Source organism: Nematolebias whitei, chromosome 1, assembly GCF_014905685.2.
Source record: "Nematolebias whitei isolate Nwh7 chromosome 1, NemWhi1, whole genome shotgun sequence".
Classification (NCBI taxonomy): domain Eukaryota; kingdom Metazoa; phylum Chordata; class Actinopteri; order Cyprinodontiformes; family Rivulidae; genus Nematolebias; species Nematolebias whitei.
The window spans coordinates 14,926,310-14,946,187 of NC_056498.1; the positions used below are offsets into that span (position 1 = coordinate 14,926,310).

A 19,878-nucleotide genomic window follows, 5' to 3' on the forward strand; every position below is an offset into this window, starting at 1 on the left:
TTTTGACTGGAACTTGTAATCTGGGGAGTGGTGGCGCAGAGATTAGAGAAGATGGGCCTGCGATTGGAAAGTCGCAGGTTCAACTCCCCAGACTGACAACATCAAAACTTGGGTGGAAAAGGTGAAACACCCACACCTGCCTCCACCTTCATTTGCTCCAATCTGAGCCCTTGAGCAAGGCCCTTAACCCCTACCATCTGCTCCCAAACAGGTCTCTCTTGAAAATGAGTTCTCGTGACTCAACGACACTACCCAGTGTTTCCCCTACCATTATACAGGTGGGGTGCCCCACCCCGTCAACAGAAATGAGCACCCCGCCTACCAAACTGAACTTACCTCTCCCACCCCCACCCGGCACTGACATATCACTAAGCTAGCAGCACAAAATACAGGCTCTCTAGCTAAAAAGCCAAATGCAGCACTCACATTGCCTCTTCCCTCATGTTGAACGCCCCCCGCTCCCACTCAAAAACTGTTAGTACAAGCTGCGCTCAGACATGTCTCTGTCCCCCCATCAGCAAAAATCATGGATGAGATGAGCACCCCGCCATGGCAAGCTAACTAGGGGAAACACTGCTACCAGTATATTAAAAAATAAATCTGCCCAAACATCTGCAGTGTCCACCTGCAGAGGGCTGCAGGCTATTTTGACTTTCCCTTTTACTACTTGGTTGCTTCCGCTGTCCAGTTGTAGGACGAACAGACTGAAAAACTCATTCATCCCTGTAGCGATCAGGCTTCTCAATGATCACTGATGATTTCTGTACAGTTATTTTAATGTCTTGTCTAGTATAGATGTTTTATGTGCCAGCTGAATGTGAAACAAGTTGACCCTATAGGATAATAAAGGTTCTTGAACTTGAACTATTTTCTTTTCTTACACTTGAGTTGAACATATCAAAGCACATCTGAAAAAGGACGTGTTGCTGTGAAACTAACTGTGGTGCAACAATATTTAACTTGACCGCCTCTCTTCTTTGTATCATTGCTTGTCCCTGTGTAAGAACTAGAGCTGTTATGCTTTACAACCATTTTATATATATATAAAAAAAAAAAGTATTATCATAGTTTGTGATTTTATAAGGAGCCACCTTCTTCATTCGGTTGCTCTCTTCCTCAGGGTTCACCAGCAAACTGGTAACGAGATGGTTTCTGGGGCCCGCCCTCTCCCCCGTGGTCCCTGTCCACATAGTGCAGGGGTCTGCAACCTGCGGCTCTGGAGCCACATGTGGCTCTTTGGTCACTCTGCAGCAGCTCTTTCAAGCTTTGACCAAAACTGACATAAAACTAAAGTTTATTGGTTGTTATAACAACAACTAAAAGGGCAAGTTTTAGCAGTGTCCCTGTAATTTATTTGGCAAATATATGAATACTAGAAACATTACAAGGAGTAAAACATACTCACTTTCACTTTACGCTTTATTTCTTCAAAGTAGGATATGTAATTTTTCTACAATTAAAAAAAAAAATCACATAAGAATGCATAGTTTAATGTTTCAGTTTTTAGAAACTGGACAAAAACTACATTAATTTTTTCCTTCTTTACAAGAATCTCGTCTTTTATTTTGTCTTGGAGTGTAAAAATATCAATAAATGTTAAAAATCCTTAGATTAGTTTTATAAAATAACCCCTACTGTCCAGAAAAGCGCCCTCCAACAAACTTAATGTGGTCCGTGGGCCACCAGTTGAGAATCCCAGTTGCAGCAGGTATTGTGGCTCTGGACACGTTTAATTTATTGAACAAAGGGGCAGAAATGGCTCTTTTGATCGTAAAGGTTGCACACCCCTGCCATACTGGTTGGCCAACTATGCGAGTGTGCTGCTTGTGGGACTGAGTTTGTTGTGGCTCGTCGGACTGATGAAGTCCTTTGGATGGAGGACGAAACGTCTTAACAAAAAGAAACCGTCCAGATGACCTAATTGAACTTAGTTGGATAACTCGCATAAAGACTTTGTGATTGTTTTTACGCTGGACACACTTCTTGATACAACCACAGACCACCGAGCTACCACAGCCCCCTGTGTGGAGCAGAGCTGCCATCTAGGGCACCCAGGGGAGCAGATGGTGTGGGTTAAGAGCCTTGCTCAAGGACCCAGAGTGGGGCAAATGAGGGTGGAGGCAGGTGAGGGTACGTTACCTTCCTCACCAACATTTTAACGTTTTCGGTCTGGGTGGTCGAAACCACGACCTTCAGATCACAGGCCCACCTTCTCTAACCTCTGCACCACACTTCAAAGTCATAACATGTTCAGGTAAATGATTAAAGAGAAGTGATGCACTGAGCGTTTCCAGCTCCGTCCTTAGTTTCAGGTTAGGTGGTGGGCGGTACACAAGATGCCAAAAAAGCCCAGTTACAAAACACTTTTTCTAACGACAAACTGGAAGTGAAAACCACTTGTTTTTTCATTTTCAACAGAGACTTCTGCTTCGAGTAAAAAAACTCTTATCATGGCTGGTTGTTACAACAATTCTGTCACACACACAAAGACGAGATGATAACAAACATGTCTCACCTGGTCTAACATTCTGCACAAGCTTGACTCTCTCTCCACACACAGTGAAGCCAAATCCAAGCTGGTCTTTTTGCACGACCACACACCGATGGACAAGACCAGCACCTGGCCAAGAGGATGAAAACCTTAGATTGACATGAAATAACCCCAATGGCTAAAACCCTTGAATCTGCTCAGAAGCAATAAAATAGTATGGAATGTTGTCCTGATGCATGCTCAATAATCCAGGTACATAAATCTAAAAAAGTTGAGTCAGGACAGATTCTTCTTGTTGAAATGTTTCATTGTTTATCCAAAAGACTTCTTCAGTCTGAGGAGCTGCAATAAACTCAGTCTTATAAATAGCACCTTCTCATAGTGGATCAGCCAGTTTGTTGACAGCCAGAACTAGCTGTTCACATGATCAAGGAGGACCATCAGTCTAATGACTGATCTTTAGTATTCTGATGGCTGCTTGCTATTCAGGAGGCTGAGTGATACTAGCAATAACAGCACTAGAAGAGGGGGACAGTTGAACCCGGAGGCCTCCACTCCGTTTAATGATGGACGGTTTCTCTCACTTCTCTCTCAAACCATCGTTCCTCTCTGTCCAGGATGTGAACATCTTCATCCTTGAAAGAGTGACCGCTGGCCTGGAGATGAGTGTAGACCACAGAGTCCTGGCCTGATGATGTTGATCTTCTGTGCTGGTCCATCCTTCTGGCCAGTGGCTGTTTAGTTTCCCTGATGTAAGACTGATCACAGCCCTCCTGACACTGAACAGCATACACAACATTGCTCTGTTTGTGCCGGGGGACTGGATCTTTGGGATGAACCAGTCTTTGCCGTAATGTATTTTGGGGTTTAAAAGCCACTGGGACGTTATGTTTAGAAAATAAACGTCTCAGTTTCTCTGATACTTCCTCAACATATGGAATGACCACTGGTCTGGGTTCCTCCTTTTCACCTGATGGCTGACTGGAGTCCTGTTTGGGTTTCTTCTCTGCTTTCAGGAAGGCCCAGTTAGGATATCCACATTTCTCTAGCGCCTGTCTTGTGTGACTCAGGAGTTGGGGAGAATTAAGCAGAAGAAACCCAAACAGGACTCCAGCCAGCCATAAGGTGAAGAGGAGGAACCCAGACCCAGACCAGTGGTCATTGCTGTTAAGTGTCGGGAGGGCTGTGATCAGTCTTACATCGGGGAAACTAAACAGCCATTGGCCAAAAGGATGGACCAGCATAGAAGAGCAACAACATCAGTCCAGGACTCTGTGGTCTATACTCATCTCCAGGCCAGCGGTCACTCTTTCAGGGATGACGATGTTCACATCCTGGATAGAGAGGAACGATGGTTTGAGAGAGGAGTAAAGGAGGCCATCTTTGTGAAAAGAAATCGTCCATCATTAAACAGGGGTGGAGGCCTCCGGGTTCAATTGTCCCCCTCTTACAATGCTGTGATTGCTAGTATCACTCAGCCCTCTGTGAACAGTAAACAGCCATCAGTGTGCTAATGACCCATTGTTATGCTGATGGTCCTTCTTGAGCATATTGAACAGCTGGTTTTGGTTGTCAGCAGCAAACTGGTTGATCCACTCTGTGAAGGTGCTATTTAAGAGACTGAGTTTACTGCAGCTCCTCAGACTGAAGAAGTCTTTTGAATAAAAGACAAAACGTTTCAACAAGAAGAATCCATCCAGAGGACCTGACTCAATCTTGTCAGAACATAGGATGTTACTTGTGCTCTCAGCTGAGACATCTGCTGTCGGTTCTCTTTGCTGGCTGGAAGAGGATCTGCGATCGGAGTCTCCAGTCGTCAGACTGCTGAGCCTGTGTTTGAGGACGAGAAACAAGAGAGTCTGTTGGAGTGAAAACATGCCAAACAGGCCAGTTTAGAAGATAAATGCTCAGTGAAGGCCGGCTGGAGTGGAAAATCAGAAATCTGGATGCAATATATTAAAAAAGGGAGGGTCACAGAATAAAGAGAAGAAAAGGACGCTGATAACAAATCGAAAATGAGGATGGGGTCAGATGAGAAGGGCCATAGAAGGGATAGAAGACAAATGTTGGACAACAATAAGAACGCAGCAGATAAAAACACTCACCAAGCAGCAAAAGGGCTGAAAGCGACGCATGGCAGAAAAGAAGGAAACACATTAAAAGGACAGAGAGAAATTCAGACCAAGAACTGACCCAGAGGGCACAGATTGTTCAAACCATCACCATTGTCTCTTTGCTTCATTTACAGATTATAAAACACAAAACTCAGAAGGACATACTAAAGGTTTGAAATATGGAATATGCAGGAACACAAACACAGACATCTCCTTGTTTGTTAACTGTATTGCATTGACCGAAAGGGTTAACTTCCACAAAATGAATACCAAATGTGAAACAATCCATCGAGACTGCAGGCTGGGAAAACTTACTCTGAAACTAAAACGTCAATCACACGAGAATTTGAGGCTACTGATGTTTGAAGGCAGAGTTAATGATTAACGTATGAGCAAAACGTCTGATTATAGATTGAAGCTTGTTTTTGCGAAACATTTTCCCTGTATTCATGAAAAACACCAGAAATGACTTGAAAAAAGAGATGAGTAATAAAGAGTAGAAAGCAAACACGAGGTTTCAACACGGTTATGCGTGCAGAGTTATTTACCTGCGGTCCGTCTAAGAGGGATGTGACAAGTGAAAGAACTAGTTTCTGAATCAATAAACGCAGCGCACCACGAGGAAACCTGGCTATAGGAAAATGAGGTGTGCTCTAACACTTATTAAAAAGAGCTAACGCTCGTAACGGAAGAATACTGGAACAGTGTTGTGCATTTGTTTATGATATAAACAACAACAACAACAAAAAACTCACACTCCGTGGATCTCCCAATTAGTTTGAACAAAACTATGAACAAATTTGGGAATATGGAAAAACTCTAGACATTTTCTGCTGGCTCTAATCACTAAATAAGATGTAAAAATGTAGTGCTTGTTTGTCCAGAAATGATGAACGTTCACTTCAGAAACTAAAGAGGTGTTGAACTTCATTTGTTTCCTGGTTCAGACCAAAGCTCAAATGAGTGCTGCTTTGTTTTCATGGTCAGATCTGCTTTGAACTGATGCTTGACAAAGATCATGGCGATGGAGTCGCAGAGACTGGAACATTTTTCATGTACAGTTGTTGTCAGACTGATCAATCTTGAAAAGTGATGGTGCTCAGAAATTTCGAGCAGTGGGAGATCTTTTTCTGCTTTGGACATAAGTTTTCTCTACCCTCTCAACATCAAGGGCACTAAGGTGGACACTGGACTGGACAGCTAACACCAACACCCTCTACAAGAAAGAGCAGAGTCGCCTTTTTCTTCTGAGGAGACTCAGGTCTTTTAACGTCTTCAGGACCATGCTGCAGATGTTTTACCACTCGGTGGTCTCCAGCGTCTCCTTCTATGCTGTGGTGTGTTGGGGCAGCAGGGTGAAGAAAACTGATGCCAACAGACTCAATAAACTCATGGAGAGAGCTGGACCTGCAGTCTCTGAGCAGAAGATGCTGATGAAACTGCTCCAGATCCTGAACAACATGTCACCCCCCCTCCGCATGACACACTGGACTCTTACTGCAGCACCTTCAGTCGTAGACTGAGCCCACCGAGGTGCTGCACAGAACAACACAGGAAGTCCTTCCTCCCTGTGAATATCAAACGTTTCAACTTCTCCTCCTTTCTGCACATAGGACAATAAAATTAATCCTGTACTACAATAAACTCTTTAATGTTTCTGTCTGCACCTGTTTTAGAACTTAATTGTTGGTATTTTTATATTCTCTGTTATTTTTGATATCTTGTATGATTCCTTGTGTTTGTTCCTTTGTACTGAAACTCTGGCACAACAATTTCCCGCAAAATCAATAAAGTTCTATCTTATTATCTTTAACCTTTCCAAAGCATCTGTTATGGGTGGACAGACTCTTAGACAGAGCTAAAAGTTTAAAATTATTATATTAATGATTGCAGCAGTCATGATTAGAAACCCAAATGGTCTGAATCAATGCATCTGATGGAAGATACACTGCCTGGACATTAAACAAGTCTCCACCTGGATTTAACTAAGAAAACAGGTATTGAGCCTCCTGTTGGATAATTACTGCATGAGCGATTATCTTTCATCTGCAACAAGTTATTTAACTCCAACTGGTGCAATGAGTTGCTTCTCATTTCTTAAACAACCATGTTAAAGACACATCGTGTGGTCGTGGAAAAGATGTCAGTCTGTTTGAGAAGGGTCAAATCATTGGCATCAAGCAGAGAAAACATCTAAGGAGATTACAGAAACTACTAAAATTGGATTAAGAACTGTCCAACGTATCATTAAAAACTGGAAGGATAGTGGGGACCCATCGTCTTCGAGGAAGAAATGTGGCCGGAAAAAAAATCCTGAATGATCGTGATCAGCGATCACTTAAATGTTTGGTGAAATCAAATAGAAGAAAAACAACAGCAGCACTCAGGGCTGTGTTTAATAGTGAAAGTAAGAGCATTTCCACACACACAATGTGAAGGGAACTCAAGTCATTGGGACTGAACAGCTGTGCAGCCTTAAGAAAACCACTAATCAGTGAGGCTAACTGGAAAAAAAGCTTCAATTTGCTAGGAAGCATAAAGATTGGACTCTGGAGCAATGGAAGGTCATGTGGTCTGATGAGTCCAGATTTACCCTGTTACAGATTGACGGGCGCATCAGGGTAAGAAGAGAGGAAGGTGTTTAATGTTTGGAGTCAAGCATTCAATATGGCCGCCACAACCAAGCAGCCTTAACAAACACATAAATAGATACAAACCAATCAGTTTTACAGCTGTTGGGCTAAATTGTGCTGTTGAGAGTCGTCCCAAACACTCAGTCTGAGCACTAACTTCTTACAAGATCCCACATTATTGCAGGAGCTCACACACACAGACCAAAAACATGCATGTTGGTCTGCCTTCAGGCCCAGGCCTCCCTTGCAAAAGAGATCTGTGATCTCAATGTGACTTCCCTGCTTAAATAAAGGTTAATAAATAAATAGGTGAAGTGATGCACCCATCATGCCTAGTGTCTAGTCATCAATGCAAGATCTTGGTGAAAAATTAATGCAACACTGGATGGAAATAGATCTTGTGACATTGCAGAAGTTTATCAAACAATGCCACAGTGAATGCTGCTGTAATCAAAGCTAAAGGCGAAATATTAGTGTATGACCTTTTATTTTTGGTGGCAACTTTTTGGGGGGGCCATGCAGTGTATGTTCACTTTGTTTTTTTAAATCAGTAAAAGTCATCAGAATACACCTAAAAATAGCCAAATAGGTGGAATATGTTGAATGGGAGAGAATGCTTTATTCTGATCCAACATTTTCAAACTTGTAGATTTGATAATGGATAAGAATAATGCAAGTTAATTATGAGTTGTGACATACTTTGAGAATAAATGACACATTCTGTTCTGATAAAAAAAATGTCTTGTGTCTAATTCGGCCAGTGAATCAGAGCAGGTGAGAGAAATTTGATGCCACAGATGTTTAATCTATAGATACCAAAAAGCCCATATAAACTGCTCACCAGACAGCTGTGCCACCTGCACAGGTGGATTTTTCCCTCATTGACAACGCTGCCGTTACATAACGTGCACAAACACAGTAGTGGAAAGAGCTGGACACTATCAAAACACCAGACAGAGGAAAACAGGAAAGACAAATGATACAAAGATGCATGGCACACAGCAAGGGGAGAAGAAACGGGACATCTGAGTAGATGATAACAAGAATGAGTTACATTAAAAGACTGGAACAGACAGTGAAACACAAACTCTGCAGTATGCACAAAGTATTTAGTTATTTTTCCAGAACGCCTTTTCATCACCTCCGAGTTAACCTGTCTGACTTGTTCTTCTCAAAGCCAAAGTGTACCTCTATCTGATGAAAGTCTAGTCCAACAACTGATTTGAGAGCATTGCATTTTTATGCCAGTTCTCTGGACGTGCTCCAAAACACAGAAACCATGTGGGGTTGCAACGTGAGGCTCGTACCTGTCCAGGGTGGATGTGGGCTGGCGGAGGCTCATGTCTGCTTCCTGGTGAGAGCAACACCGTCCGTCACTGGGCCTTTTCGACCATCACCACCATCCTTCCTCTTCTGTTTGCAGTCCACACAACGGGGCTCTCTACGCTGCGCTCTGATCAGATCTTTACGATACTTAGACGCTGGTTTAGATGAAATAAACGGTCCCTCATGTTCTCATGCACACCAGTAGTTCCAGTAAGGGTCAAGGTTAAAAATAAAGTGCTGATACAACAAATCTCCCCAGTATTCACCTGTTAGAAGTAAATGATATAAAGCAGAAGCTTTGGTTGGATTAAAGTGGTAGTGTGGGTGAAGAGGAGACAGATTAAAGATGGTATGCTTCTTCAGGAATCATCAGTCATGAATGAATGGATGAGCTGCAGATCAACAGCACCCACTCCCTTTAACTCAGCACAACATCTAAATCACTACAAAACCTAAATGGACTCCTTCAACACCTACGACTGAATTAGTGACAACAGCACAGGATTAACCTGAACATGTTTAGCGTTAACTTGCAACCAGCAGACACGCTCAGACTTGTTTACATTGAGCAGATGTTTTAATCTTAATAATCCTCTAAACTCAGCTGACTTTCCCTGGTTTTCAATCGCATTGCATTCACTACGCTCACAAGGAAACAACAAATGCCGTTGGCTTATTTAATAACTAATGTTTGCCTTCATCCAGCCAATGTTAGCTTGCTGAAAATGCAACTCCGAGTAGGCCTCTCCTGACCACCGGCATCGCGTGAGTGGGCACGCCGACCACAAGCGCCGCGTCCCCGGCCTTTGCGGCTGCGCCAACGAGCTAGCTGGCTAACCGGCTATCTCCGCGAAATGAAAGCGCAGCATAGCTTCGGCTACATGAGGATAAATGGATATTAAGGCACTCGACACCGTCCGGTTTTCATATACCTACGAGTCCAGTTTAAGAATGAATTCAGAAACAAAATAGTTGTCTGTAAGCGAGTTACTAGCTGGAAGGCATTCCTCCTGTAGAGCTCCACTTTGCAGTAGCAGGTCTTCTTTCTAAAAACACAGTCAGGATTTATGCTCCATTCGAGGTAAACCACGTAAATCCAAAGTTGCTTTTAATCCTCGTCGCGTATAAGTATTGCCTTTACAGTCCCAATTGTTAAAATTGTGTTGTCTGCTGTGCTGTTATCTGCCTTCTCTGCTGATCCATGAACATCATCCCTGCAAAGATCAAAGTTCAAACAGCGCCCTCGTCTGGCTGGAACTAGGAACTGCAGGCAACTTCTCAGGTACATGTCATCATGAGGACAAAGATGCAACCTAATATTTTTATTTTTTTATTTTAGTTTTTTATTTTTATTATTATTATTATAAACAAAAATTTACAAACAAGCCAAGGCAAAAAAAAAAATTATAAAAAGCATCAATTAACTTTCACTGGTATACATTCAAAAAATATACAACAATAATAATTGCATAAAGAAGGAACAAATGTAGAGGTTTATAACAAATTAAAGTTATTAATTTAAGTATAAAGCTGTTGAGCAGATTTACTTTTAACCAACTTAAGAGACTCACAAAAAGATTTCAGGTCATTTTGCCAATGACATTAAAAAAAAAATCTACATTTATGAACAACAAACTTTCCTAGTAATATTAGGTTATTAATTAAAAATTATATTTTAGAATTTTGAAAATAAACACCAAATTTTATTATTGTTAAGGTCAGAGTTGGCAATCAATTCCCTGGGCCTGAAGCCAATCCCACATCCTGCTCCAACAATCTTGAGTGACACTACAATTGATAAAAAAAGATTATTTAAAATAAATCCTCCTCTTCATTATCACAAAATGTACACCCATCAGTATCAAGCTTAAATCTAGATCTGATAAAGGCATTTGTTGGGTAGATGTGATTTAGAATTTTAAAACTTGTGGAAGAAGTGGAAAATAAATATTTTGTCCTAACTTTAGAAATTATATCCATTCGGAAATCTTTAAGAATATAGTGATGTTTGGTTTGACCCGGGCACAATTCCTTCTGTAAAACTCTCCTCGTGAGCTTGTTTGGCATCATTTTATCTCTAAAGTCTGTGTTTTCTATGTACAGTTGACTCAGACCAGGGAATGTTTTGGAATGAATTAAATCTTCTTTAACCGTAGATCTAAAACCTAATAAAATAAGTGTGGGTAGGATGTAGAACTGAAACTAAAATAATTAAATAAATAACATTTTACTAATATTGAAAAAAGATTTAAAAAGCCTTAAAATTGGTTATTTTATCACTAATGCATTACTAATGGGGGCCAAGATGGGGTAGAGGTAGGGCAGCTGACCTGGGGCCAGAAAGTTCGATTCCCACATGTCGTAGTGCTCCTCGGGTGCCTACATAGCTGCCCACTGCTCCACCTGGGTGTATCCCAGGTGTGATGGGTTAAATACAGAGCACTAATTTCATCTTTGTATGGAAACATACAGTGATGACGAGCTCACACTTCCCTTCTCTGATGGAGTCGGAGTGAGGCAATGAGGGGTTCAGGGTCTTGCCCAGGAACACTTCATCATGTGACTGCTGGTGGAATCGAACCCTTAACTGTACCATTGGAGGACGACTGCTCTAACCACTGATCCACAGCTGCCTTTTTGCTTTTGTTCCTAAAATAATGTACTGTAATAGCAATGAGTTTGGATTCATGTTTTCAGTGTGTCATATAGCAAACAACTTTTACTTCAATCTGATGATCATCTTCTGTCGCAGCATCAATTATTCCACATGAAGCAGATGTTTGTATTTGAAACCGTTTCATTTGACAAAACTATTCTCACACACAAAGTTTGTTTTCTCAGTCATCCAGGTATATAACAACAAAAAAGGTTGAATCATGTCATCTGGACTTCGTTTTTTTGATAAAAAGAAACGTTTCGCCCCTCATCCAAGAGGCTTCGTCAGTCTGAGGCCTAGCCGTCTGGTATTACCCAGAAGCTACCCTGACTCTTGTGTTTCAAGCCTGCCTCAGATACCCCTGAAGTCTGGCCTTTTCACTAATGGTTTCAAAAACACACAATATGTTAATTAAAACTAAACTTTTTTTTTTATGGGGAGTGGTGATGCAGAGGTTAGAGAAGGCGGGCCTGTGATCAGAAAGTTCAACTCCTCAGACCGACAACATCAAAATGTGGGTGGAAATGGTTAAACACCTGCCTCCACCCTCATTTGCTCCACTCAGGGCCCTTCACCCTCACCGTCTGCTCCCCCAGGCGCTCTAGATGTCGGCTGTCTGCTCCACACAGAGGGCTGCGGTAACTCGGTGGTTGTGTCAGGAAGGACATCTGTAAAATAACTGCCAGGTCTTCGTGTGAGTTAGTTGGTCGTGGTGACCACTGAAGAACGGAGCAGCCGAAAGAAGAAGAACCACGTATGGTACGAAAACTGGGCTTTCATTTGAAGGGTTTCAGAGCCGCACCGAACCCAAACTATCATAAAAACCTGCCATCTTAAATGGCGCAGTTGAACTTTTTGTTTGTTATGAATGCTGAATAATGATCATTTGAATTAAATATTTTATTACAAATGTAGGTTTAACTCTGGCTTGTTGCAGAGAAGCCTTGATGTCAGTGTATAGGTTTGATGTTTCTATGTTAAACCACCAATAAACGTATCAATGCATGTTGACATAAAGTACTCATGTGCTCTCTTTGGTCATCTCTAAACTGGATTACGTGATTAAGTTTATTATATTTTGTACGACAGTGATGTAAAAACAGCTACATTTGCAGCTAAAGCAGAAGGTTGGAAGACGTTTGGATTGTGAAACAACTTCAACATTCAGAGTTAGACCCAGTTGGTGTTGCAGGATTTTCACCCTTGTGTTGTACGTCGTATATACTTCCATCTGTTTGTGTGTTAGAAACAATCGTGTTAAAATAACTAAAGTGCAATAGCTAAATGGTGTTGAAATTTAGCCAGAAAGATTAGGGTCAATATTCATTCAACCTTTATTTATACAGGTTAGTCTCATTGAGCCTCGAGGACTCATTTACAAGAGAGACCTGATTTAAACAAAGAACACAGATGACAACATCAATCATATAAAAGCATACAAAATGAAAAGTAAATAGGAGAAATGATATAAAAATTAAACAAACAGCTACATTATAAAGCGATGGAAAATACTAAAAACAGGAACACGTCTGCGCTGGTTTTGCCATGAACTTAGCAGATGGTTAAAATCCCTGAGAGTGAAAATGAGAGCTACATGTAAAGTAAAGCGCTGCGTGTTGTCACCACTGTATGTTTCCATACGATGGTGAAGTTAGTTCTCTGCATTTAACCCATCACACCTGATGGAGCAGTGCGCAGCTGTTAGCACCGGGGAGCAATTAGGGATTGGGTGTCTTGCGCAGGGACACAACATGTGGTCATGGCAGGGAGTTGAACCTGCAACTTTCTGGTCCCAAGTTGGCTACCTCTACCCCTCGGGTGTCCAAAGTGCGGCCCGGGAGCCATTTGCGGCCCCTGGAGTGATTTTTGCGGACCAGAACTGCCGTTTAAGAATATTATCATTTTGGCCAGCAAGTGGATGCAGACTTTCTGCAAATTAGTTGGTAATCCTTTTTTTTTATATAATGTTTAGGTTTAACAGAAAAACGGATGAAAAACAATCGTCTTAAAATGAGGATTATTAAACAAAACACAAACCTTTGGCTGTAATTTTTATATTTTCACTTCATGATATAAAGCACCAAAAAACTTTACTGATTCCTTCCAAAAGAAACTTTTGGATAATGATTCATAAAACTTGTCTAAATATTGCAGTTGATAAAATAATCAAGAGGGAAAGTGGATATTTTTAAATGAATATAACGTGGTATCATCTACATACGAGTTGATCAACTTGATCAAAGCTTCTTTGAATCCGTTGCATGGACTGCTGGACGATTTTTCAGAACTTTGCAATGTATTGACTCAAAACAACCAGCAGAGGGTGCTGTAGGTGATTAACTGGATTTTAGAGGCAGTAAAGAAGACAAACTAGTTTTCTTACCGCTCGCAAGAAGAAGAAGAAGATGGATTTTCCATAGTTTTTATTTATTTATATATATTTGCATGTCAGGTTTGATCAACAAAAGAGTGGAAATGTTAAAAATGTTCAGTATTTTTTAAAAACATTTTCACCTCTCTTCAGGAAACGTTCATGTACAGATACCTTCAAGTTTCTAGTGTTAATGTGTTTCAAACACGATGATTAATGCAGCGCTATTCTAAGATTTATGCAAAAATTGTTTATACACAATTTCTCAGCATTTTCTGGTGACTACTGTTTGTTATTTGTTTTGTATTAATAAACAACATATGGTTACTTCAGTTGCAAGGTTACGTAAACATTTATTTATGTATTTATATAAAATAAAGTGACTAATTACTGCTCACCCACCCCAGCTAAATTCTTCTGGAGCCGGGTACGGCATTGACCCAACAAATCAAATAAATCAAATCCTTTTTAATAAAAAAATATATATAAGCTTAATGTGTATGTGGCTTTTAATAATTTGGATATACAGCAACTTAAAACTCCACCAAAATGAGCCAGTTTATCATTTTATCCAAAATATTGTTCACATTGACAGTTAACTTTACATTTTTGTGGCCCTCGAGTCCTTTCATCTGGATAGTTTTGACTCGCATATGAAAATGTTTCACCCCGATCTACCCCATCTAAACTAATATTGCTCTGTGGAAAACAGTGGAGGACAACACTGTCACAAACCATGTGCTTTGTTATTTTAATGCTACAGCTAAGTGTACAGGAAGTGCTACAGCCAGCTGCTACACCACTGCTTGCAGCTTATAGCCACAGACTTCAGTGTAAATCATCAGTATATTGAGAAACTAACTGCTACGTAAACAGTGATAACAGGAGCCGTTCCATGACCTGATTTGAATCTTTTACTCTTGGAGCTGGTTTAACCCTCGTATCCTCTGAGGCCTCAGTTTTAAACAAATCCACTGAGCTCAACTTCAACAAGTCTGAAATATTCATGCAGTTTTAAGCACTCAGAGAAAACTGACACAAAAACAGTTTATGAACCAACCAATGATTTTTTTTTTCTTTCTTCTTCTGTTAACTGGGAAATGAGGGAAAGAAGCGATGACCTTTCTTGGTTTGATTGAAGAGCTCCACCATCGTTTCCTTTAACGGTCGATGCGCTCAACGTGACCATATTTGGTCATGGGGGCGTGGCCTACATTCCGCTCTGATGCTGCCGCTGCCCCGCGGAGTGAACGCTCGGAAACTTAATGGCTTTCAGCAAGAACAATGATCAATAACTCCAAGAAGAGACATCGGTAAGACCAACCTGTAGTCGAGACACATGTTTTAATCGTTGTGTAAAGATGTAACTGGGAGTTACTGAGCTGGGACTGGGATTTATTCATGACACAATGGGCGCGGTATGTCCGCTATTTGGACAGGAAAGACTTGATCACCCCCTGACATGTCTGCTGTCTTTACAGAGCCCATCTTTAATTATCAGGGGTTGCTTTTGTAAAACTAAAGGACGATGCAACAAGTGGTTCACATGAGTATATTTAAGATTTAGTTTTACTCCTTTCAGTCTAATGTATCAGTTATTATTTCACTTTCTTTTTTTTTTTTGCAATATGGATGTTTGGGAAGATTTTAAGCTGCAGACTTACCATTGATCTGCATTTATTATCACACTTATTAAACCTAAAGTTGGTTTCAGCCCAACCATAAGTGTTCTCAGCAGCTTTAACACGTTTTTTTCCCGCTTTCAAACAGTAAAACCCCTTAAAAAACCTAAATGTAGCGTGTTAGACTGAGCAAAATCAGGGAATGTTTCAGAATCTAAGACTTGAGGCTGCAAACAGCTCTAAATCTTGGTTTAATGTATGTCAGGTAAGAAGATGAAGTGCATCCAGTGTTCTCTGGGTTTGTGCTTTTGTCTTGGCTGGTGATGCAATCAGCCTTTCCAAGATGCTTCCTGTGTGTGTGTGTGTTACAGAGAAGAGGAAATGAGATACTGAACCCAGAGGTAATAAAATGATCAATTTTCAGGCTTAGTGAAGGCTGATGTTGTTGTACAGCTGACCCAGATCAAATCATTTGTTGCAACTATACATAACTGGAATCATTTGATCAGTTTCAGGTTAAACCCATCAAACACCGTCAGTAAGTGATTCAAAATATCCTGATGCATGCTCAATAATCCAGGTAGAAAAATCCAAAAAAGTTCAATCTGGTCCTCTGGACATTCAAAAAAAGTGTGCTAATGATCCATTGTTAGGCTGATGGTCCTTCTTGAGCATGTGATCAGCTGGTTTTGGTTGTCAGCAGCAAACTGGTTGATCCACTCTGAGAAGGTGCTATTTAAGAGACTGAGCTGAAAACAGCACCTCAGACTGAGGAAGTCTCTCGGATGAGAGACGAAGCGTTTCTATATTTTTTTGCTTTGTTTTGTTTTTTTGAATGTCCAGAGGACCAGATTGAACTTTTTTGGACCGTCAGTAAGATTATGTTAAATCAAATAAAACATTGAAACAATTTAAAATAGTCCTAAAATATTGATTCTGCAGACTGTGTGCTCCATACAGTCAACCTTGTTAGGAATAAAATAACCTTTGATGATAAATTGTGGAAAATAACATAATATGGGTTGGTGAATATGAGATTTAATTATGAATTATGGAACATAGATCATATAAAGATGACTAGAATATCCAAGTAGGTATCTCTGCAGGCAAATTCGGAAGGCGTATCTGGGCGATCATATCTGATTGGACTATAGGAAAGTGGGCGTATCTGGGCGGTCATATCTGATTGGACTATATGAAAATGGGCGTGTCTGGCCGGCCGGATCTGATTGGACGATAGAAAAATGGGCGTGTCTGGCCGGCCACATTTGATTGGACGATGGAAAAATAGGCGTGTCTGGACTGCCACATCTGATTGGACGATAGAAAAAAAGGCTGAACGATAAAATGCCGTAACCACAGACACATGATGTCTAAAAACAAGGCGTTATAGGCAGATTGTGTTAACCACAGACACATGATGTCTAAAAACAAGGTGTTATTGGCAGATTGTGTTAACCACAGACACATGATGTCTATGGTGTTAACCGGTTCGACATTAGCGGCGTCTCGGTTCGACATTGCTCCAGTATACTGCCGCGGCGTCTCCATAACTTCTTTTTCCGACTCTCTTAACACAGAACTTCCGGTTATATTTCAAAATAAGAGCAACATAACTGGGTAGTGGGGAGAGCTAAATGTTAAGTTTTTTTTAATACCTAGCCGTAACATTAAAAAACAAAATCCATTTTGATTGTTGAAAAATTTGAACAAAGTTACAATCGATTCATAAAGAAAGAAAAATATTAATGATACTTAAACTGGCCTTGGGACAAAGGATGTTTCCTTTAACTTCACATTGTCTTGTTCAACTTGCAGTCACTGCAGATGAGTGATTGTCAGTTTCTGTAAGATTTCTGCAACTGGAGCAGGTATTTCTGTTTACTGGTTAACTTCCTCAGCTGTCTCACATTTTAAAGGTCAACCCTACTCCATGTTTCAGTAGAAAACAAGCACATTTAGGAGTCAGTACATAACCAGACTTTTGGCCCTCACACCTATACCCAGTTGCTCATGCTGCATGATGAGATCAGAGTTATCCATATTTTAGAAATTACATTTAGCTTATAGTCGACAAAACAATACAAATGAAGACCGTCTGTCTAAAAAAAACCTCTTGGTTTTGCAGTAAGCAGCCTGATTTCAAACTGACATCTTGGCCAAAGGTAAAATAAAAATCTTTGTGTTCTCAGAAAAGTTGTTTCAGGACCTCCAATAAACTTATGTACACATCAAAGCACACAAGACAGATTCAGGAATTCTCTTTGTTTTCCAGATTTCACATTTGTTTTTACCTTAAAACATACTCAGGCAACATTTGATGCATCATTGATTTTTTTTAAATTGTGTTTATTGGGACATCCATTTTTAGAAGTCATCGTAGCATCTGTTGGAAACACAAAACATAGTACAGTTAGGGTGTTGCTAGTTGTTACTTATTGTAATGTGTGGGCATCACAGTACAAGAGCTAGACTACTAACCCTGCATCCATGGCACAAAGTGGCTGCAGTACCCAGGAGGAATGGCTTCACTGTGGAAGGCCCTCAGCTCTCCTCTTTTGCCGCTGCCCCAGAAACCTGCAGCACAATCTTTAAATTCTTCTCCACAGCTGAAGCAGACAGAAATGACATAAGGCTTTCTGTGCTCAGCCTGAAACTCTTCAGAATATTTCCTCCAGTTCACATCACCTGAAATTGTAATAAAAATATGATTAGATCACCAAGCACAGCATTTTTACAAAATAGCAGTTCTATACGGCCTGGGCTGTTTTCCTTCCCCAATCTATTCAAAATGAACACCAAAAGGTAATTTTGATATTTTTTTCACAAGAAAAAAAAAGTTGATTTCCTAAAGTTTAACTATAAATGAAGGAATTTGTGCATTCAGGTAATTGAAAATTAAGTAATTTCTCTAACATCCAACCCATTTTAGCCACTGAGCCATACCAAACACCCATAATCTATTCTTGAATGAATTATTGACTATTATTGACAAATTACAGACTTTTTATTGAATAAGTTATTACTCATTATTGAATCATTGACAAATTACACTCATGTTCGTGTTAACTCATGTTGCAACAAGGTCAGCAACTTTTGACTATTACTATGAACTATGTTAAACTTTGGAGGTGATTTATTTTGAAAGTCAACATCAGATGTTGGTCAACATTGTTGGGCAACATCTTGGGGTCTTCTAGAGTCAACCTGAAGTGAGAGTGGTTCCTGACATGGCAGAAAGACATAGATATAATTAACAGCTTGTATTTGTTTGTTTTTCAGCTAATAACAACTTTTATTTATTTGTTTTTCATATTTTTCAGTTATACTCAGCTTTTAAATATTTATTTTTCAAGTATTAAGAACTTATATTTTCAGCTTTTATTTTGAAAAGCAACACCTAGTTGTTGTAAACGTGCACAGTGAGGGCTGCTGTGGAGGCTCACTTTACCTCAGTGCGTTACGACAACAACGAGAGAACGGTCGAAACTATCGTGACCTACAATAAACGTACTTCAATAAAATGCATAAGTGAAAACATAACATACTTTATAAGTACAATAAATCATATTTCTTTGTCAAACATCGCAAAGAAACGTTACCTCATCAATAATCCTCGTGACTTTGAGGGTTACCCACAGCCAATCAGTGTTCGCCGCCGACAAACGCCTATTAAATACTGTTAGCCAATCAGTGTTCGCCGCCCGTAAACGCCTATTTGCCAGAAACGCCCACTTTTGGTCTGCAGAGAACCCCTTCTCAGAATATCTGCCAGATGTGTGAACTAGGCCAGGTAGAAAAATCTAACAAAGTTACGTCAGGTCCTCTAGACAGATTAGAAAAATAAAAGAATTTAAAAACTCGTTGAAATGTTTCGTTTTTTAGCCAAAAGACTTCCTCAGTCTGAGGTGCTGTTTTCAGCTCAGTCTCTTAAATAGCACCTTCTCAGAGTGGATCAACCAGTTTGCTGCTGACAACCAAAACCAGCTGCTCACATGGTCAAGAAGGACCATCAGCCTAACAATGGATCATTAGCACACTGATGGCTGTTTACTGTTCACAGAGGGCTGAGTGATACTAGCAATCACAGCATTGTAAGAGGGGGACAGTTGAACCCGGAGGCCTCCACCCCTGTTTAATGATGGACGATTTCTTTTCACAAAGATGGCCTCCTTTACTCCTCTCTCAAACCATCGTTCCTCTCTGTCCAGGATGTGAACATCTTCATCCCTGAAAGAGTGACCTCTGGCCTGGAGATGAGTGTAGACCTCAGAGTCCTGGCCTGATGATGTTGATCTTCTGTGCTGGTCCATCCTTTTGGCCAGTGGCTGTTTAGTTTCCCCGATGTAAGACTGATCACAGCCCTGACACTGAACAACTTACACAATATTACTCTGTTTGTGCCGGGGGACTTGATCTTTGGGATGAACCACTCTTTGCCGTAATGTATTTAGAGGTTTAAAAGCCACTGGGAGGTTGTGTTTAGAAAATTAACGTCCCAGTTTCTCTGATACTCCCTCAACATATGGAATGACCACTGGTCTGGGTCTGGGTTCCTCCTAAAGTTGCAGGAGTTTCAGAGAAACTGAGAAGACTGAGTTTGTTGCAGCTCCTCAGAAGAAGTCTTTTGAATAAAAGACGCAACGTTTCAAGTTTTTTTAAATA

The 19,878-nt window shown here is 40.5% G+C and overlaps 1 protein-coding gene across 1 annotated transcript in view; it reads right to left on the reverse strand.

Moving 5' to 3' along the window:
- Positions 1–8,584, reverse strand: part of arhgef11 (Rho guanine nucleotide exchange factor (GEF) 11) — a 48,645-nt gene extending 40,061 nt beyond the window's left edge. Inside the window, exons 1-4 of the mRNA XM_037675299.1 lie at positions 8,546–8,584; positions 4,597–4,611; positions 4,230–4,321; positions 2,516–2,620 (exon numbers count right to left, since the gene is read on the reverse strand). Coding sequence (XP_037531227.1) covers positions 2,516–2,620; positions 4,230–4,321; positions 4,597–4,611; positions 8,546–8,580 — 247 coding nt within the window. The 5' untranslated portion in view covers positions 8,581–8,584. The remainder of the gene's footprint in view (positions 1–2,515; positions 2,621–4,229; positions 4,322–4,596; positions 4,612–8,545) is intronic.
- Between the last annotated feature and the right edge of the window lie 11,294 nt (positions 8,585–19,878).